At 43.6% G+C, this 20054-nt stretch overlaps 1 protein-coding gene across 1 annotated transcript in view; it reads right to left on the bottom strand.

Annotated features, from left to right (window-relative positions):
* LOC309843248 (uncharacterized protein) overlaps positions 1 to 20054 on the bottom strand; it is a 43879-nt gene extending 23825 nt beyond the window's left edge. Inside the window, exons 1-9 of the mRNA XM_082688576.1 lie at positions 19910 to 20054; positions 19311 to 19467; positions 18041 to 18158; positions 17425 to 17543; positions 16553 to 16752; positions 15152 to 15274; positions 14094 to 14241; positions 13144 to 13242; positions 12772 to 12921 (exon numbers count right to left, since the gene is read on the bottom strand). Of these exons, the coding sequence (XP_082544702.1) occupies positions 12772 to 12921; positions 13144 to 13242; positions 14094 to 14241; positions 15152 to 15274; positions 16553 to 16752; positions 17425 to 17543; positions 18041 to 18158; positions 19311 to 19467; positions 19910 to 19965 (1170 nt within the window). The 5' untranslated portion in view covers positions 19966 to 20054. The remainder of the gene's footprint in view (positions 1 to 12771; positions 12922 to 13143; positions 13243 to 14093; positions 14242 to 15151; positions 15275 to 16552; positions 16753 to 17424; positions 17544 to 18040; positions 18159 to 19310; positions 19468 to 19909) is intronic.

Genomic DNA, 20054 nt, shown 5'->3' with positions numbered 1-20054 from the left:
TACTGAAGCATTTAATTGAGGAATGTAGTTTTCCTTCTGCAGAACTGGGCCCTACACTCAAGGCCAGTAGCAAAGGTCCTGGAAGGGATCCAGTTCAGGGAAAAGGGCACAGTTAGCCCTGCTCATCTTCTTCACTTTCCCCCTTGTGCTTCTGTTGCCACAGCTCTGGAGGGGAAAGACAGGACAGCCACAGGATGCTGCAGCTGCTGAGTCTCTTCCCTTATTCCAGCCCAGGGCAAGGAGAAGGAGAGGGCAGTTGCTACCAGAGAAACATGGACCTTGTACCTCTGCACACTTCTGTATTGGCAGTAGGGTATGAGGAACATTGTGACCTACTTTTGGTAGAGTCTCACTTCCTGGGAAAAACAGATCAGGGGAGGGTGAAGTGTGCTGGGAGAGTGCTACCCAGGTGTCAGGGCTTGTCTTTCCTCACCTTGATGCCCCCGAGACCATAGATTTGCCGCTGCCAGCAGTTGTACTCCCTGAGAACTGGTACTAAGCTAGGCCAGCAGATAAGAGTGGGCACAGGTGTAGGGGCCACTGCCAGCTTGGCCTGAAAGCAGATCCTCAGGCTAATCCAAGACCTTGGCTAAGTGCATCTCGCTGCTTTCTCTGGAAGGAGCTGATTCATATGCCTAGAGTGCAATTCCTCTATTTGGATCCCTAGAACTTGACACAAACTAGGCACTTAATAGAAGTTGGTTGGTTTTATCCCAAAGCTTAGCTATTGATATGGTAAGAAATATTTATTATTTCATATAGCTTCTGCAATTTAGGAGCAGCTTAGCTGAGTGTTTCTGGATTAGATTCTATCCTAAAAACTGCAGGTTTCAGTCAAGATACTGGCTGGAACAGTCATTTGAAAGCTTGACTGAGTCCAGAGGATCCATTTTGAAGATGAATCACTGACATGGCTGGCAAGCTGGTGCTGGCTGTTGGCAGGAGGTCTCAGTACTTCTCTGTGGACCTCTCATTAGAGCTCTGAGAGTGGCAGCTATTTCTCTCAGAGTAAGTGATCCAAGGAAGAGCATGATGGAAGTCCCACTCCAGCATATCCACAACATACTAGTAGTTACAGAGGCCAGTCTTACTCAGTTGTGGGAGGGAACGGGCAGACAAGAATCATTCATTCTTTGATAGGTAAAGAGATGCACTGGCATACAAATGTGCAGATAGCCCAGCCCAAGATCTTTCTGGGAAATTAAGAAAGTCTTACAACTCTACAAAAATTAATCCTCAGCATTCCCCTAAATTCTCATACCTTACAATTTGTCTAACATCTAAGACATGTTTTATTACCTTGAGAGAAAACCTTTTTTTTTTTTTTCCATCTTAGAGTATACTGAAAATTGGCCCAGAAATCTTTCTGATCCCCTAGGGGAGAAACATCAGCTTACCATCCACTTCCTACTTCCATCACTGCCTGAAGATCCCCATGTACAGGTACTGAATCATGAACACCCACTGACATATGGGAAAAGGAAAAATAGTGCATCATTTAAGGGAAACCATTAGCTTGAAGAAAAAAAAATAGATTCCAATAAATACAAAAGTATTTTGAGCTAATATGAAAATCCTTTATATAACATTTTTGATATCTCATACAATGTGTCTTCATTACTTTTCCTTTCTTAAGAAATAGTTTCTTTATCACTTTCACTGATATATTTTTCTTAATGGAACTTATAATCAATTTATCAAATAAACACACATACGCTCTTTGGGACTTTCAAACATTTAGAGACTGATATGTGAAAATTGATATTATAATATTGAGTTTTTCCATCTAGGACATGATTTCTGTCTTTTTTTAAATTTATTTTTTATTTATTTTCAGCATAACAGTATTCATTATTTTTTCACTACACCCAGGGCTCCATGCAATCCATGCCCTCTATAATACCCAACACCTGGTACCCCAACCTCTCACCCCCCCCGCCACTTCAAACCCCTCAGATTGTTTTTAAGAGTCCATAGTCTCTCATGATTCACCTCCCCTTCCAATTTCCCCCAATTCCCTTCTCCTCTCTAACTCCCCATGTCCTCCATGCTATTTGTTATGCTCCACAAATAAGGGAAACCATATGATAATCGACTCTCTTTGCTTGACTTATTTCACTACACATAATCTCTTCCAGTCCCATCCATGTTGCTACAAAAGTTGGGTATTCATCCTTTCTGATGGAGGCATAATACTTCATAGTGTATATGGACCACATTTTCCTTATCCATTTGTCCGTTGAAGGGCATCTTGGTTCTTTCCATAGTTTGGCGACCGTGGCCATTGCTGCTATAAACATTGGGGTACAGATGGCCCTTCTTTTCACTACATCTGTATCTTTGGGGTAAATACCCAGAAGTGCAATTGAAGGGTCATAGGGAAGTTCTATTTTTAATTTCTTGAGGAATCTCCACATTGTTCTCCGAAGTGGCTGCACCAACTTGCATTCCCACCAATAGTGTAAGAGGGTTCCCCTTTCTCCACATCCTCTCCAACACATGTTGTTTCCTGTCTTGTTAATTTTGACCATTCTAACTGGTGTAAGGTGATGTCTCAATGTGGTTTTAATTTGAATCTCCCTGAGGGCTAGTGATGATGAACATTTTTTCATGTGTCTGATAGCCATTTGTATGTCTTCATTGGACAAGTGTCTGTTCATATCTTCTGCCCATTTTTTGATGTGATTGTTTTGTGTGTGTTGAGTTTGAGGAGTTCATTATAATTCCTGGATATCAACCTTTTGTCTGTACTGTCATTTGCAAATATCTTCTCCCATTCCGTGGGTTGCCTCTTTGTTTTGTTGACTTTGCTGTGCAGAAGCTTTTGATTTTGATGAAGTTCCAAAAGTTTATTTTCGCTTTTGTTTTTTGTTTTTTGTTTTTTTTGTTTTGTTTTGTTTTGTTTTGTTTTTTGCCTTTGGAGACATATCTTGAAAGAAGTTGCTGTGGCTGATTTATTTCTGAGGGATTATGAGAGCCACAAAGAAGAAATTTATATATTTTATTTCCTCTGATCCTCAGAGCCCAGCAGATTGCCTGGGATGTAATAGAAAGGCATAGTCCTTGTTGACACTCAAATGCCATCACCTTTCCCCTTCCTTCTTTCTCCAAGCCCAAGAAATATCAGAGGAACCATCAGCAGTCCAAAATCCCTGCCCTTAAAACTACCTTTATCTCTAGCATCTACTCTCTCTAGTCTAATACCATAAAAATCCTCTTGTAGAGCCCAGAGAACAACAAAACTGGACTGGTATTTAGTGCTTGCAGATGAACCATCCTTTAGTTATTTTAGGATTTTCTTGCAATCACTCATCAGTCACATTCCATGCCCTCTCCTCAACTTCCAAATCCCTTCAAGAATGACATGACAATTCATCGACAAGGAAAGAAATATGGTATGTCCTCCACTCCCAAAATGTTCATTAATTCTTCTCTCCCTCTTTCTCTTTTCCTATTTTTAGGATCTGGTTTTCCTGTTATTTGATTGTTCAAAGTTCCACCAAACACTCTACAGTCTCACACTTCTATGTCTTTGCTCATACAGGTCCCTTCTCTTACAATGTCCCTCCAGAAAATGGCAGAATTTACCATTACTTTGTCACCATTGTGCATGCTCTATCATTGTAGTATTCAGTTGGGTGTGGAAATGTTTGTCTCTCCACTAGACATGAAGCTTCCTGGGACTCTCTTATTTTATCTTTTTTTTTTCTTACAGTGTCTTGAAAGGTATTTTATGCTACTTAATAAATATTTATTATCCTTGAAGTATCTCAATGATATCTAATATCCTTCACAAATATCCCCCATCCTTCTTCTTTACTTTAGTTAAAATAGGAGGAGACATGATATTGTTGAGAGCTCCACATCTATAGTTCCTTCACCCTTGTACATCTCAGATCCATATCTTCAGTGTCTGCCATTGTACTCAGCACATAATGCATTTACTGAAATAAACTGAAGCATTGCAAATAGACACTGAGCATACACTATGTGCAGGTCACAGATTCCTTCCATAGAGTAACCCTTCATCTTGGTACTCTACCTCTAGCTCTCTGCCTTTCTTCAACCTATGATCCAAGGGATAAAAAAAGACAGCCTCTTCAATAAATGGTGCTGGGAAAATTGGACAGCCACATGTAGAAAAATGAAATTGGACCATTTCCTTACACCACACACAAAAATAGACTCAAAATGGATGAAGGACCTCAATGTGCGAAAGGAATCCATCAAAATCCTTGAGGAGAACACAGGCAGCAACCTCTTCGACCTCTGCCGCAGCAACATTTTCCTAGGAACAACGCAAAAGGCAAGGGAAGCAAGGGAAAAAATGAACTATTGGGATTTCATCAAGATCAAAAGCTTTTGCACAGCAAAGGAAACAGTTAACAAAATCAAAAGACAACTGACAGAATGGGAGAAGATATTTGCAAACGACATATCAGATAAAGGACTAGTGTCCAGAATCTATAAAGAACTTAGCAAACTCAACACCCAAAGAACAAATAATCCAATCAAGAAATGGGCAGTGGACATGAACAGACATTTCTGCAAAGAAGACATCCAGATGGCCAACAGACACATGAAAAAGTGTTCCATATCACTCGGCATCAGGGAAATACAAATCAAAACCACAATGAGATATCACCTCACACCAGTCAGAATGGCTAAAATCAACAAGTCAGGAAATGACAGATGCTGGCGAGGATGTGGAGAAAGGGGAACCCTCCTACACTGTTGGTGGGAATGCAAGCTGGTGCAGCCACTCTGGAAAACAGCATGGAGGTTCCTCAGAATGTTGAAAATAGAACTGCCCTATGACCCAGCAATTGCACTATTGGGTATTTACCCTAAAGATACAAACGTAGTGATCCAAAGGGGCACATGCACCCGAATGTTTATAGCAGCAATGTCCACAATAGCCAAACTATGGAAAGAACCTAGATGTCCATCCACAGATGAATGGATCAAGAAGATGTGGTATATATACACAATGGAATACTATGCAGCCATCAAAAGAAATGAAGTCTTGCCATTTGCGACAACATGGATGGAACTAGAGCGTATCATGCTTAGCGAAATAAGTCAAGCAGAGAAAGACAACTATCATATGATCTCCCTGATATGAGGAAGTGGTGATGCAACATGGAGGCTTAAGTGGGTAGGAGAAGAATAAATGAAACAAGATGGGATTGGGAGGGAGACAAACCATAAGTGACTCTTAATCTCACAAAACAAACTGAGGGTTGCTGGGGGGAGGGGGTTTGGGAGAAGGGGGTGGGATTATGGACATTGGGGAGGGTATGTGCTTTGGTGAGTGCTGTGAAGTGTGTAAACCTGGTGATTCACAGACCTGTACCCCTGGGGATAAAAATATATGTTTATAAAAAATAAAAAGTTAAAAAATATATATATAATCAAATAATAAAAACTTTAAAATGACTCCATTCAGCCCCTATTTTAAGATAAATAAATTTCTCATTTCCCAATTCTAGCTCTTTCCCTGTCTTGGAAAATCTCCTGCGATACACCTCTGGGATCTTTCATGCCACCTTCAATCACCTTTTTCTTCACCTTCAAACTGGCTTCAGCCTTATCTTTCCAAGATCAGCCCCTACACAAACTCCCCATAGAAAGAAGAGGTTTTTTATTTCTGGGTGGGGAAGTTCCACATGTTAATCACCAGAAGCATAACCTGGTTTTCATTCCTAATGAGGAAGCATGAGAAATGACAGAGTGAAGTCCATTTTAGCCAGGCATGAGGAAACTGCCACCAGAGCCAGGTACTCATCTCTTGGGATCCTTTTCCTGCCTCTCCAAGGATCAATTTTATGTCAATCAGTCAGGTTAGAGAACCTGGTTAACAAGCCACCCCTCATCCTTTCTGGAGCAGAGGGACAGAGGCCAGACTGAATGGAAGAGAGCCTTCCTCTTATAAAACAGCATGTGTATGGGATCTTGTAAAGAACTTTGCTCTCTGACTGGAGGGACAGTGAACATTTACCCAAAGACACCCATGAGACTCTGGAGACTGTCTCCTCCCCCTTCAGCCCCCCAAATTGTCAATTGCACCACTTATTTGAAAACAGAAAACGGTATCTTCCAAATATGGTTGACTTCTCCCATTCTGATCTCAGGAGAAAGGTAATCCTTCTAGAAAGTTTTCTAACTGAGGTGAATTTCAGTCCATTTCCAAATTACTTTCCTATTAGGTCCCTCTGGTAATTCTGGACTTTCTCTTGCTCACTGCGCTTGGCTAAGGAGCTTCAGAAGGACACAAACCAGAGCATGACAGGGACTTCCAGTGTAAAAGTAAGAGTAGAGAAAGAGAAATAGAGGATTAGAACAACAACAACAACAAAAAAAAAAAACAATTTTCCTAGTAGATAAATTTATTGCTGAAGAGAAGGAGCTCATTTTTTTTTATTTTTTTTTATTTTATTTTATTTTATTTTATTTCCTCTCCTCCAAGAGTCACCCTTTCAATACTGTGTACTTTAGCCCTGAGTGGGGAAATGGTCCCCAATACTACCTTTGGATTTCAAGTTCACCCAGAGGGTCTGTCCTGTGACTCTCCCAGATATTCCAGAACAAAGTATTGACTACTGTTTGAGGTCCTGGAACCAGGGTACAAGAATCACCACTTCACTACAGGGCATGATCTTGTGGTTGACTAAGCAGTTAGGGCATAGATAAGGTCTGTACACAAGCACAGTTTCATGTTCTCCAGCATGTATTTGGCAGCATCTGGATGGACCTGGGGCCAACTGATAAAGTAATACACAAGCTTTGTGGCTACACCTGGATGTGAAGACCAGGACTAGGAGTTGAAAGTCTTGAAACCTGGTATCTCTATGCCCTGGTCTCTTTCATGGACTCCCAGAGGAGGAGCCCCAGAAACACTGTGAAGATGCTATTTCTCCCTCTGGGATGTGAGGAAGGCATAAGGTGAGCCAGCTTGGTGAAGCCAGGCTGCAAGCTAAGTCCCCTTCGCAAGGACCTGGGAATGGAATGAGAACAAATAGAGGATAAATATGGCCACAAGAGTCCCTGAAGATTTTTAATTTCTCAGAATTAATGATGGATCCTCTTGAAATTAGCCCATTCTACTGCTACCTTAATCCTACAGCCTGACAAGGGTCATTCTGATCCTCAGTAGCCCTCATTCCCATTTCCTATTCAAAGGAATAAGGATGTGGGGACTGGGGAGAGTGAGACAGAAGAAGCTCTCCTTCTCTCTCTCTCTCTCTCTCTCTCTCTCATTTTCTTTCTTCCTTCTTTAATTTTTAGTAATAATTTTGAATGTCTTATATGATAGGGGAAGTCCAACTACTCAGATTTTCAATTATCAAAGTCAGCTGATGGTGGAAACACCTTTATCAGAAAGACACTCATAGCGCATTTCAGCTGCAGCTGCATAAAAAGATCTGTAAAAACACTAGGAATGACCCCCATGACCTAGCTGGGGGCATCCCAGGGAAGCTACAGGCCAGTGGCTCTGCTGAGTAACTCTCAAGAACAATCAGCACACAGTGATCCCTGCAAAAGATTTTCCTCTCCACAGGTTGCACCTAAACCACACCTGGTGAGGAGAAGATCCTGGCCTGTGTTCTCCCCCACCAAGTAAGTGGTGAACTGGAAAGAGCATGGGCTTCAAGCAGACACTGTTACATCTGAAGCCTGGCTCTTCCACTTCTAGCTTCAGGGTGCTGGGTACCTTATCACATGTCTTCTACCTCCGTTCACTTACTGACAAAAATGGAGGGAGTAAAACCTATTTCAAAATTGTGTTGCAAGGATGGGGTGAGGTAACAGAAGGGACATGCCCTCAGAACTGAATAAATATCTCTTCATTAAGCTATTGGGCCATCCACCTGGACTAGGGAGCAAGGCTCCAAACAAATGCATACTTACCTCTTGTCAATTACCTTGAGCTGAGCTCCAGCCCATCTACTCTTGTCTTAATTCAACTGCACGTTCAGTAAGGGCAACAGCCATCACTTGCTGAGGCCCAGAATGCTTCAGAGCCTGTAGGCCAGCCGCTCACACCTGGAGTTCAGCATCCTCAGCCCACTTGGGAACCACAGCCTTCCAAGCCTGTTCTAGATGGTGTGGTGGCAGGGGGTGGATCTGAGCACAGAGAGCAACATCTGTTCTCTCTCTAGAGCAGCTGGCACTCAGAAAGACATGGGTGATGAGGAAGGGGAGAGAAAAGGAAAGACGGAGTTGTGGCAATGTTACTATTAGTTAAAATATGGCGGACATAAGCAGTGGGACTTAGAGTGGAAACTACAGAAGCAATGTCCTGCTGTAGACATATTCCGGAAATGCCTGAATTGCTGGAACACACCCTCTTGGCCCTGGAAATGCTCTATGTGGTTCCTTTAGCACTTTCTAGCAATCCTCAGGGAGCCTCAGTTTTATATTCTGGACCTTGAGCACATGGAAAAGGGAGAGAAAGCAACAGTGTGAAAAACCAGAGGTCTAAAGGCCTGTGTGGGGGACGGGAGGTGTCGGGGGACAAGCCAGGACAAGAGAGAAATGGCATGGAAAAATCCAAACTGAGCCTTGGCCCATTAAAGCTGGGGGCTGGATCTCTGCTCCCTGCTCCTTGCTGGAGAGACACAACAGCTAGGGTCTGTGTGACTTAGCAGCTCAAAGCAGCACCATCCCATCTCGGCTGCTGTCCAGCACAAAGCCTGGGGCCCCAGGCTCTCTACATAAAGTCTGAGCCTAGAGGGGCCTCAGTGTCTCTGTGAAAGGGGAAGAGCTGCAGAAGGCAGAGTACCAGAAATGCAGCCTAAAGCCTGCTTCCGGGTCTACCTTTGTCCACTTCTGAGCCCCACCCCCCACTAACCTCCCAGCCTATTTTCTTGGCGGAGCCCCCACTTGCTGTGGCCAACTTCAGAGAACTCATGACACATCAAATCTTCTCAACAAGATAGTATTCTTCTGCACATGGCTTTGATGGAGAATGACACATGGAAGCAGGCCTCAATCAAAACTCCTACCATCATGGCCAAAAAGCAGATTTTGAGATTTCTGGTGACATTTGCATAGTAAGAGCTGGGTCAAAGTGGAACTAAGAAAAGGGGAAGCCAAGACCTCACCACTACTGGTTGGCTCTAAATTCTGGATTTAGGGCAGAGATACAAAGAGGTCTTTCATTCTGTTTAGGTCTTTCAGCCATGACTATGAGCCCAGGGGAATGGACAGAGTTCTAGAGCAGAAGCTCTACCAGGAACAAAGGATATGCCTCTATCTGAAGTTGAGTCTTCACAGAAGCTACCCCAGCTGAAGGCTAGGGAACAGCAGAGGAGCCTGCCAGCAGATCACTCTTCCTCAAACATCTGATCATCGGTCTCTCCTCTGCAAAAACCAATATGGGTCCCCTTGACAGAAGAATCAAGTCCGGATATTTCGCAAGGTCCTACGCATCTGACCTTTGGCTGCCTCCTCTCCTGCTATCCCCTCCAGGTACCTTGTGTCCACCTGCTGGCATTTCCTGCTGCTCTACAACTGCACAAACTCTCTCCAGCCTCTCTGCTTGTCCTTAGACCAGTTTCTGCGTGAGATCCCTTTTCTAACTCTCTCTACCTAGTGAATTCCTACACATGCTTCAGGGTGAAATCTAACAGGGTTTCCTTTGTGATACCTTCCTCTTGCCTGCTGCTCTCAGGCACCTTTCCCTGTAACAGTCACTATGTCACTTGTATTACTGTGAATTTGGTTATAGCAAGCATTGCTAAGGACTTGTTATCACAAGACATGTCAGATCTGGGGACGTAAAGAGAAAAATGAGCAACCTCTTTTTTTTTTAATTTAAACTTTATTTTATTCTTTTTCAGTGTTCCAAGATTAATTTTTTATGCATCACACCCAGTGCTCCTTGCAATACGTTCCCTCCTTAATACCCACCACCAGGCTCACCCAACCTGTCACCCCTCTCCCCTCCAAAACTTCAATTTGTTTCTCAAAGTCTACAGTCTCTCATGGTTCGTCTCCCCCTCCAATTTCCCCCAACTCCTTTCTCCTCTCCTTCTCCCAATGTCCTCCATATTATTTCTTATGCTCCACAAGTAAATGAGACCATATGATAATTGACTCTCTCTGTTTGACTTATTTCACTCAGCATAATCTCCTCCAGTCCCGTCCATGTTGATACAAAAATTGGATATTCATCCTGTCTGATGGAGGCTTAATATTCCATTGTATATATTGGCTTTTTCCACAGTTTGGTGACTGAGGCCATTGCTGCTATGAACATTGGAGTACAGATGGCCCTTCTTTTCACTACATCTGTATCTTTGGGGTAAATACCCAATAGTGCAATTGCAGGGTCATAGGGTAGCTCTATTTTTAACAATCTCTTTCCTCTTGATCATAACTGAGTTGGAGAGACAGATGTGCCATGGATACAATACTGTGGGATGTGTAGTGAACTGTCAGAGGTACAAAATGCTGTGGGGGGAGGGAAGGAGGAGTAATGACTTCTCATGTGGGGTGGGAGGGTAGGCAGAGGACACGCAGAAAGATTCAGGGATCAGGGAAGATTTTACTAATTGACGATATTTCATTAGTGATGGTGGCACAAATAGTAAATGGAAAGAAATCTCAGAATGTGCTTTACAAGTAGAACCCAAATATAGACTGGGTTCCATGTGACCACTTCCTGCATGAATTCATGTTTAAAAACCATGTTACAGCTGTCCAAAACAAAGAGAAATTCCAATCTTTATATCTCTTACAGAACATTAAAAAGTCTCTGATTTGTAAGCATAGGCAACATTTCTCAAAATCTTTATCTTACATTCCCCTCCAAGATGTTGCTGTGGAACATTTCCCCCAAGAAACTCCAAATTCCAAATCTCTATTTTCACCTCTCCCATCCATAGTTCTTCCCCTTCTCTCTTCCCTGTTACCTTCCAACTTTTTAAAATCTCATTTGCTCCTTGTTCCTTTTACATTTTATGACCCACTAGCATCTTCTTCATTTATCGCTCTCTCTCTCTCTCTCTCTCTCTCTCTGTCTGTTTTTTTGTCCACAGACCTTCAGTTTCTACCACATAATATACAAGAATCAGACAGGCAAGATCTTTATTAGTGGGGTAGGTACAGAGTAACATATTGCAAGGTGGGGAACACTCCCATATTAATAAATCTTGTCCCCATCCTACAGTGATAGACAAGGCAGAACAGACCATAAGCTGTGGACAGCTTCTGTTGGGTGTTATTTTCTAGAATCCAGGAGCAGACGGAATTGATAGCTCTGGCTTTACCAATACCATATGTTGTTCCCATGGCTGCATTTAGTCCCTGCTGATGAATTTCAGGTCACTCATGATAACCTGAATTTGGTGTATCTTGGTGCTGAGAACTTTCTAGCAATTATATCTCTATCTCAAGATCTTGGCTCTGTATAAGTGAGGCCAACCACCACCAGAGCATGAATAGAGGTGATACCGAGGCAGGAATGGTGGCTGAAGGGAAAGGGATGAGGATGCAAGTGAATTGGGGCTGAGCTGAGCTCCCTTCCCTTTGACAGAAAAGGCTGTGTTTCCCATGAGAGAAACACAACAGAAAGAGAAAGGAATGGCCAGAGTTCAGACATTACCCAACTCCTTAAGATCAATTCCATTGTGTGTTGGTGCGGGGGAATGATGCAATGATGTAGGAAAATGTACACCTCTATTCACCACTATCACTCCCACACATCTAGATGGAGAATTCTTTGCATCTGTCTTCCCAGGTACATCCTTCTAATTATATTTCTTGCAAGAATTTTGGGTCCCAGAGCAGTACCCATTTTTACCTCCTTAAAGGTGGCATTACTGCACTGCCGATGATTGTTCATAACCTACTGTGGATTGCAAGTTCAGGCACTGGGCTTGCTTCAGACAGGAAACATGCTCACAAGCAATAGGCTGATAGAAAATTCCTAGTGAGCCAGCGCCATGTCTTATTTGTCATCACGTGCCTCTGTGCCATTCACAGAGCAGACTTTATCATATAGAAACACGATAAAAAAAATACATTGATCTGGATCTGGTTTTAACAGTAACTGTATGATTACCCATCCACACCTCACTTTCTTCCACTATAAAATGAGATTGGGTTTCAAAACTCAAAAGCTTTCAGGCCCAGGCAGATAAAGTCATACGTGAGCAGGCTGAGAGCACCCCTAGTGAGTAGGGAGGAATGGGTCTGTGAAAACATAAGATAATCCCAACATGCATTAAAATTGTTTTGCTAACCTACAAAACTAGAAACAAAACAATGTCCAAAAAACCCACTGTGTTGTCTGATCAGACCTGGCCTCTGAGCACCCGTTTGGAATATTCTCAAAGGTTTCTTTTTCTTCTCTAACTTTTAAGGATGGAGAGAAGAATGTGTTAGAAGAGAACATGCTGGGAGGACTGGTCACCTCCACCAGAATACCTCATGTAGGTGCTACTGTGTCCTTAAAGTCTGTGCTGTGGGTCTTCACTCAGAGACCGCAGCTCTGTGTTTTTGCCCATTGGTCAATTCACAGATCCCCCAAAGAACTGTTGCTAATGAACTTAGAATAAACTACTCAAGCAGAACACAAGGAAGACATTTAGAAGAAACAGCAAAGACTATTTGGAGATTCTTGATTTATTAGTTGCAGGAAGTAAGATTCTAGTACACAGAGGGATCAGACTAGTCTAAAATGCTGCTGTCAGCCCAGAGAACCAACAGGGCAATCCCAGAGTCTTGCTGGGAAGGAGGAGACAGCTGCCTTTTGCTGTTCTACTTAGAGAGGGCAAAACCCATCCTGTTGTTCCCCATGTCATAGATAGTGTAATATTCCTTGAGGAAGACATCTCCCAGAGTCCACAGGGGCTGCCCAGTGGGGGAGGGCAGATAAGTGGCCTCAATCCCAAGGGTGCAGTAGCCATTGTTCTGCAGAGACAAAGGACATGATAATAAGGTGCATGAGGAGCCTTTTCCCACAGGTACGTCCCACCCCATATTCCACAACACCTGTGGGGTCTCTGGCTTCTTGTTCACCCTCAGCCCTGCCACTGGTGGATCCCCATAGGTGCTCAGATGTGAGCTGGGACATGGAACAGCTGTTTGGACCCATCCAATCCCATTTCCCTGGAGCCTGGGGTGCATACGTACGTTGAGGACATAGGCAGAGGGAGGCAGAGGTAATGGAGACCCGCTGATGACGAAGGTAATGGTGGGGAATTTCTGTATGGAGTTGCAGTCGACCACAAACTGAGAGAGAGGGGAAGCAGAGCTGTAGAGTGCCAGGGGGCTGGGGGCCCAGACAAAGGGCCCGAATCTCCCATTCCCTGTGAGACTCTTTTCCTGACCTTCCAGCAGAGGTCTACTGAGAGCGTGGAAGGCAAAGCCTGATTCCCAGGTACAACACTAACCAGAAGCTTTTGCTTTCCTGGGCCTCCTTGGACACATATCAGCTCTGAGATTTTGGTTGTATTGATATGGCTATAAGGAGTCAGGCTCATTTCAGAACACAGATTTCTATTGCCAGGAAGTCCCACTTACAGAGAAGAAGCCTGGGCACATTCAGTGTGAAACACGCTCTCACACAATTCATATCCACACTAGTGTGCACCTATCCATGTGCTCAAATCACACACACACATACACACACCCCGAGGACCAAGATTTTGTCTGATTAGCTAGACTCTTGCATGCAGGAGGAGCAAACTACAGAAGCACATTTAAGGGAACAGGTTGGGCACAGGAGGCTGCTCAGAGTAAAAGCCAAAGGAGTATTCCTAGGGAAGAAGGAAACCCAAGTGGACTGGAGAAGTACAATATGCCTGAGTCTGTTGTGTACAGTCAAATGACAGTGGCCACACCAAGGTGAGATGTGTTCCTAGGGCTTGCAATGGAACAGCCACCCCTCCTGACAACCATTCAGCCCATACTCATAGTTGCGGTTGGTATTTCTCCCCTCCCTTACCCCTCCTTGACTGAAAGGTCATGCTGTGTCCCCACCCGATCTGACCCACCAGGGCTCAGTTCCCCCCACAAAACACCTCCTCTTGTGCTGAGGCTGTGTGGATGTACAGAGAAACCCTTGGCTTCTGGTTACTCACATCACCATTCTGAGCCTCCTGAGCTCCAGTTTCCTTCAGGAAGGAGCCTATGAACTGCTGAGGAACAGCTAGCACATAGGTCCCTGTGTCCACAATGGCCTGGCAGCCCTGGGAGCACAAGCCAGTGGCTTGGTTACCGACGAGAAACCTGAGGAAAACACCAGTAGAAGAGAATCAAGTTCCTCTGCCACAATCATGTGCAATGTCAACTGATAAGTGGTCATATGGTCTTGAATAAAGGCCAAAGAAGTATATCTTTAATTGGTGGTGATGGAGATTTCTTGAAGGCTTGGAGTGTAAAAGTAACTGGTTCATGGCCCTGAGCTCTGGGAGAAGATATGCTTAGACTAGAATTTAGAAATTTGTGAAATGTGTGGGGCACCTGGGTGGCTCAGTGGGTTAAGCCGCTGCCTTCGGCTCAGGTCATGATCTCAGGGTCCTGGGATCGAGTCCCGCATTGGGCTCTCTGCTCGGCAGGGAGCCTGCTTCCCTCTCTCTCTCTCTGCCTGCCTCTCTGTCTACTTGTGATTTCTCTCTGTCAAATAAATAAATAAAATCTTTAAAAAAAAAAAGAAATTTGTGAAATGTGTGACTTTGGTATAGTTACTGAATCTCTGAGCCTTGATTTCTTTATCTGCACAATGAAATACACTACTGAGCACTTTACAGTGTTTAGTGGAATATACATACAATAATACATATAAAATATTTAGCACAGTATCTGGCACATACAAAACATCAGTGATAGCTGTTACTTTTACTGATGAAGGATTTGTTAAAGATTGAGCTATTTGGGACAATGAAGCTTCCAGGAACAAAGACATGGATTCACAGAAGCCAATGAATAACCAACCTGCTGACATGATAAGGCTCAGTGATAAGTCAGAAAACTCATTCAAGAGCTAGATGCCAGAGTCTACTGAGCTTCAGAAACAATCAGCCTGAGGGTTTGCTGATTCTTTCAGAAGTGTGTACTAATGCAAGAACAGGAAATATTCCCACACTGGAGGAACATCCTAGAGGTATACATAATCCATAGGAATTTTCCCCGTACTTACTCATCAATGGCAACCTGCCAGTACATTTCCCGAGTGACTGGAGCCCAGACGATCTCACCAGAATAAAATTGGGAGTTTGAACCTCCCAGGATGAGCTCTCCACCATACTCATAGGTTGGTTGGCTATGGAGAAAGGGAGAGAAGCATGAATTCCCACAATACACAACATCAGGCATCTCCTTCCTCCCCTCTCAACATCCCTCTCTTCGGACCCACAGGAACCACAGGTCGAGGGGTCTTGTCTTCTAGTCTGCTCTTTAGACTCCACTAGGTTCAAGGCACAAGGGAGAGGAGACTTCTCAGAGGAAAACTCAAGAGCAGAGAATTGGAAACACAGACCATGTCCATAAAAGAGGAGTCAGAATTAAAACCATGCCTCTGAAAAGAGACTACAAAGTCATCCCAGGGAAACCCTCCTAGAGACAAAGTCAGAACAAGAAGAAACACCTCAGGGGGTACCTAGAATGGTCTGACAGAATGAGATCTCCCGTGTTCAGGGAAGGGGATGCTTTTGTCATGCTCAAGTTGGTAACTAGACAGTGTTAGGGGATTTGGGGCTCTTCTGTTCCCTATCCTGGCCCAGTAAGTAAACTTATCCATGAAAGTTCAAAGCCAGTAGAGTAGGAAAGGTACTGGATCTGTGACCAAGATACTTGTGATTGAGTCATGGCTTCATGCCTATCAAACCTTGCTCAGTATTGACCACCTGTTTAAGCCTACATTTCCTCCATGAAAAAATTGGGCTAATGAAAAGATTTTTGAGATGTCATGTGAAGTAATAACTGCAGGTACTCTCTGTAGAGCCAAAGATGTTATTACAAATATTATTTATTATAATTATCTTTATTATAAATTTGATTTTACTATATTAGTAAGTAATCATGTGGCTTGTTCTAAAGCTCTACAGATACACAAATCTAAACAATGTCCACATTTACTAATTATATCTTAGGGGACTGTAGCTCATTTAAGGAGAGGGTCATCCTATCGCTGTGACCTAAATTAATATTCTTCTAGTGCAGGGGCACCTGGGTGGCTCAGTGGGTTAGGTGTGTATCTTTGGCTCAGGTCATGATCTCAGGTCATGAGGTCCAGCCCTGCATCGGGCTTCCCTGCTCAGTAGGGATCTGCTTCTCCCTCTCCCTCTGTTCTTCCTCCCTGCTCATACCCTCTCTCTGTCTCTCTGTCTCTCTCTCAAATAAATAAACTAATTCTTAAGGAAAAAACCTCCTCTAGTGCATTAAAATAAAATTCCCACAAAAATGTAATTATGAATTTTCAGAAATGCATAAACATCTTGTGTCAAGATGTGTTAAAATCTTGGCCTTGTCTGATATTAACTTGCTGAAAGCTCCTACATTGCCTCATTTTCTGAGACCTACCCAGGGCAAGGGTGCTCACCGAGAGAAGTAGAAGCTGAAGATGGGCTGGGTGAGCTGGCCTTGCTGAAGCATGCTCTCCATGACTGTTGGGCTACTCCCCACTGCCAGGTTGGGGTAGGCCATTCCAAGGATACCATCAAAGTTTGCATAATAGAAAGGGTTGCTGGGTTCAACCTCACTCAGACCAAATAGCTGGTTCTTGATGACGATGTTCTGAACCTGGGACAAGCAGAAAGAAAAAATTAACAACTCGGGTGGACAAAGTCTTCCCAGACTTGGGTGCCCAGGGAATAGAATGTACACTTTTCTAGGGAAGTTGGCCTCTTTCATGCTTAGTTCAACCATGGGTGGGGTCTGGAAGATGAAGGGATTCAACATTACCCAACCATATATGGCTTGGAAAGAAGAGTGTGGGTACTGGGGAAGCAGAGGTCATTGTGTTCTGGAGTTAGAGTCTGCACTTCCATGGACAGTGAAAAGACAGTGGCTGATTTTATTTTGAACAATCCATGTGCACAAATGACATAGGAACTATGAGTGCTTGATGTAAAGAAAAGAAAATAGTGAAAGGAAGGTCTTCAAATACCTACAGTAAAATCATATGGAGAAGGAAGCCGATGTGATCCATGTGGCTGCAGAGGGCAGCTTAAAACCAGGGAGCAAAGTCAGGGGAGGCACAATGTAAAGAGCTCCCTGCAGTCAGGACTGCTGGGGAAGCAATCCCGGTCTTGGGAGAAATGTTTTGATTAAATGGCCTTTAACATCCTTTCCAAACATCAGTTTCCAGGAATTTGTACCTATTTAGTAATCATGGGTCTCTCTGAGAGCTTTATGCTCTGAAAAAGGGGAGCCAAAGAGCAGACCCACAGAAGAACTGAGAATAGCACTTACATTCACAGTGTCATATCCCAGGAGCACAGTCAGACTGCCACTTCCATAACACAGTGTATAAATTTGCCCATTGTTTCTGTAGGTAGAGGAACTGCTAGGATCGAACGTGTTGTGATTGGCTATGCAAGGATAGAATGGAATGTTAAGGTCAATACATTTTCCAAAATACTTGGAGGACACTTATCCTTGATGGCCTGAGACCATCAGACAAGGCTGGGACTGGGCTTCAGTTTCAGATCCTTTTGCTAAAGATAATCTGTAGCCACAGAAAAGTCTGTCCCCTTAGGAAACAGATGTCATCCCTTCCTTCCTTTTCCTGAGGGATGGATCAAGTCAAAGTGCCAGGAATTGGGGCCTACAGGAGAAAGCTGAGGAAAGGGAACAATGTAGAAAAGAATGGAAGCCTCGGTCTATTTCTGCTGTCTCTTTCCAGAACTGTAGCACCGGTGAAATGTAGACCAAGGTCAAGATTTCTAGATGATCTGAATTTAAGGAGGATGAGATCATGGGTATGCACCAAGAACTCTGGACTTGGGTGCTGAGATTATGCCCAGTCCTGACTCTGCCCTGCCCTCTGCTCCTCTCCACGGGTGGGTGATAATGGTGGTATACTCACAGCAGGCCTGGCTCTGGCAGTAGGTAGAGGGCACCCACAGGTTGGAGGAGCCTGTGTCAAAGAGGACCAGGAAATTTTGTGGTGGTGTCCCAATGCTGATCTCTCCAAAGTAATAAGACTGCAAAGAAAAGTTTTTCATTCTCATTAAGCAGACAAATTTTGTCCTAAGAATGGGGAAGAAGCTGACTCACTAGAAACCACATTTTGGCAAAATCATTTTCTTGGGGTATAAGTAGCTTCTCCTCCAATGGGCTCTTTTTCCCATCTAGAGCCATATTTCTCTCAATATTCCCCCATTTTCATCCCCAAATTCAAGACTTTGACTGGATGAGAATTAGTCTGGCAAGCCAATCTCTTCTTCCAAAACCATTTTCTACCTTGTATCACATGATAACTCCATGGACTTACCATTCTATGCCAGAACATGCAAAGTTGGAGAACTAATCACTTTTTCTCCATTTCCAGTGTCCATCCTCCCTCCCCACATCACACACACACACACACACACACACACACACACACACATGCTTCTTTCTTGCCCAGTGTTAGATATTTCTCCACCATTCTCCTCACTCTGGTCACACAGGAACTAAGACACCAGGAAGTCTAGAATGAGAGGTAGCATGGAAAGCAAGAAGAGAACTTCACTGAGACACAGTTTAAGTTTTAAGTGAATTCAGGCCAGTTATGTAACATACCTGCCTCTTCTTCCACCAACTACAGAAAGTGAAAGTCGAAATAGGAGATACTTAGGGTGGCTTCTAGATCTGACACTCATGTAACATCTCACTAAGCACAGGCCATAGGACACCAGTGTGTTGAGATGCCCTGAGCAGACACTGCAGCCTTGAGAACACTCAAGCACTTGCTTTGAGTACCAGTATATGTTTCCAAATGGAAAGATATATGGCATCTGGAGCCACTGGAGATTTGCCTGGCAGCTTTGCATGTGGTTTCCTTCTTTCCCTTGCAGCCCATCACTAGGACGTCCTTTGGCTCTCTCAATTGACTTCAGTATGGTCACTGTGAATCTCATAACCACATAAATGGAGCTTTAGAGAGTGAGCCAATAATGCGAGGAATGAAGGAAGGAAAGGGAATACTGCAGTGTTAAGGGGTACCAACTCATAACTTACCCAGATACTTTCCATAGAAGGTGAGACTTAGGTTTAGTAAAAAGTCCAAAATCAGAGCTAATAAGAAGTCTAAATAAGTATCCAACAATGGTTCTTGGCCAAGGGTTATGGACACCACCTCCCCCTTCACTTACATTCAGGTAATTGGTGAAGGGCTCATAAGCAACAGCATCATTATTGTAAAGATACTTGGCACCTGGGTCGACCTTTGGGTGGTTCTTCAGGAATGTGTCTAGTACACCCCGCTCTTTCATCACCTGGCGGATGGACTTGCCTTTCTTCAGAATGATTCTGCAGAGATTAGAACAAACAAAAGGTGTGACCTTCACATTCTCCATTAAAGCAATTCCTTCGATGATCTGGTCTGGAGTTTTCAAATCTCCTTAGAACTCTGAAAATCCACTGCAACATATATTTGGGTTTTTCTACTTAGATATTGTTTTCACAGAATAAATTTTTGTTTATCTGAAGTCCCTCCTATAAACTTGGGACACAAATCCTGTTTCCCTCTTTCTTGGCCAACACAAAACCAATCCACCCTTACACACACACACACACACACATATACACCACATTCATCTATCCATCCATCCAACCATCCATCCATCCATCCATCCATCTATCCATCCATACATCCATTTTAAGTCATGGTTCCCTGGGTTTTCAGTTAATGGTACCAAGACAAAATATGATAGCCTTTCCAAAAGATCTGCAGCTGAATCCTCATACATACCTTTCCACACCCTCTGAGAGGTGTAGACAAATAAAGACCAAGACCAGGATCTTCATGGTGCTGATTTTGGTGGCCCCCACACACACAACAAGACACAGCGGCACACCCAATGTGTAGGACACACAGAGTGAGACTGGGTCTCTCT

Source organism: Mustela nivalis (assembly GCF_964662115.1).
Source record: "Mustela nivalis genome assembly, chromosome: 10".
Classification (NCBI taxonomy): domain Eukaryota; kingdom Metazoa; phylum Chordata; class Mammalia; order Carnivora; family Mustelidae; genus Mustela; species Mustela nivalis.
The sequence above is the reverse complement of the archived record's forward strand: the minus strand, read 5'-3'. Positions and strand labels throughout refer to the sequence as shown.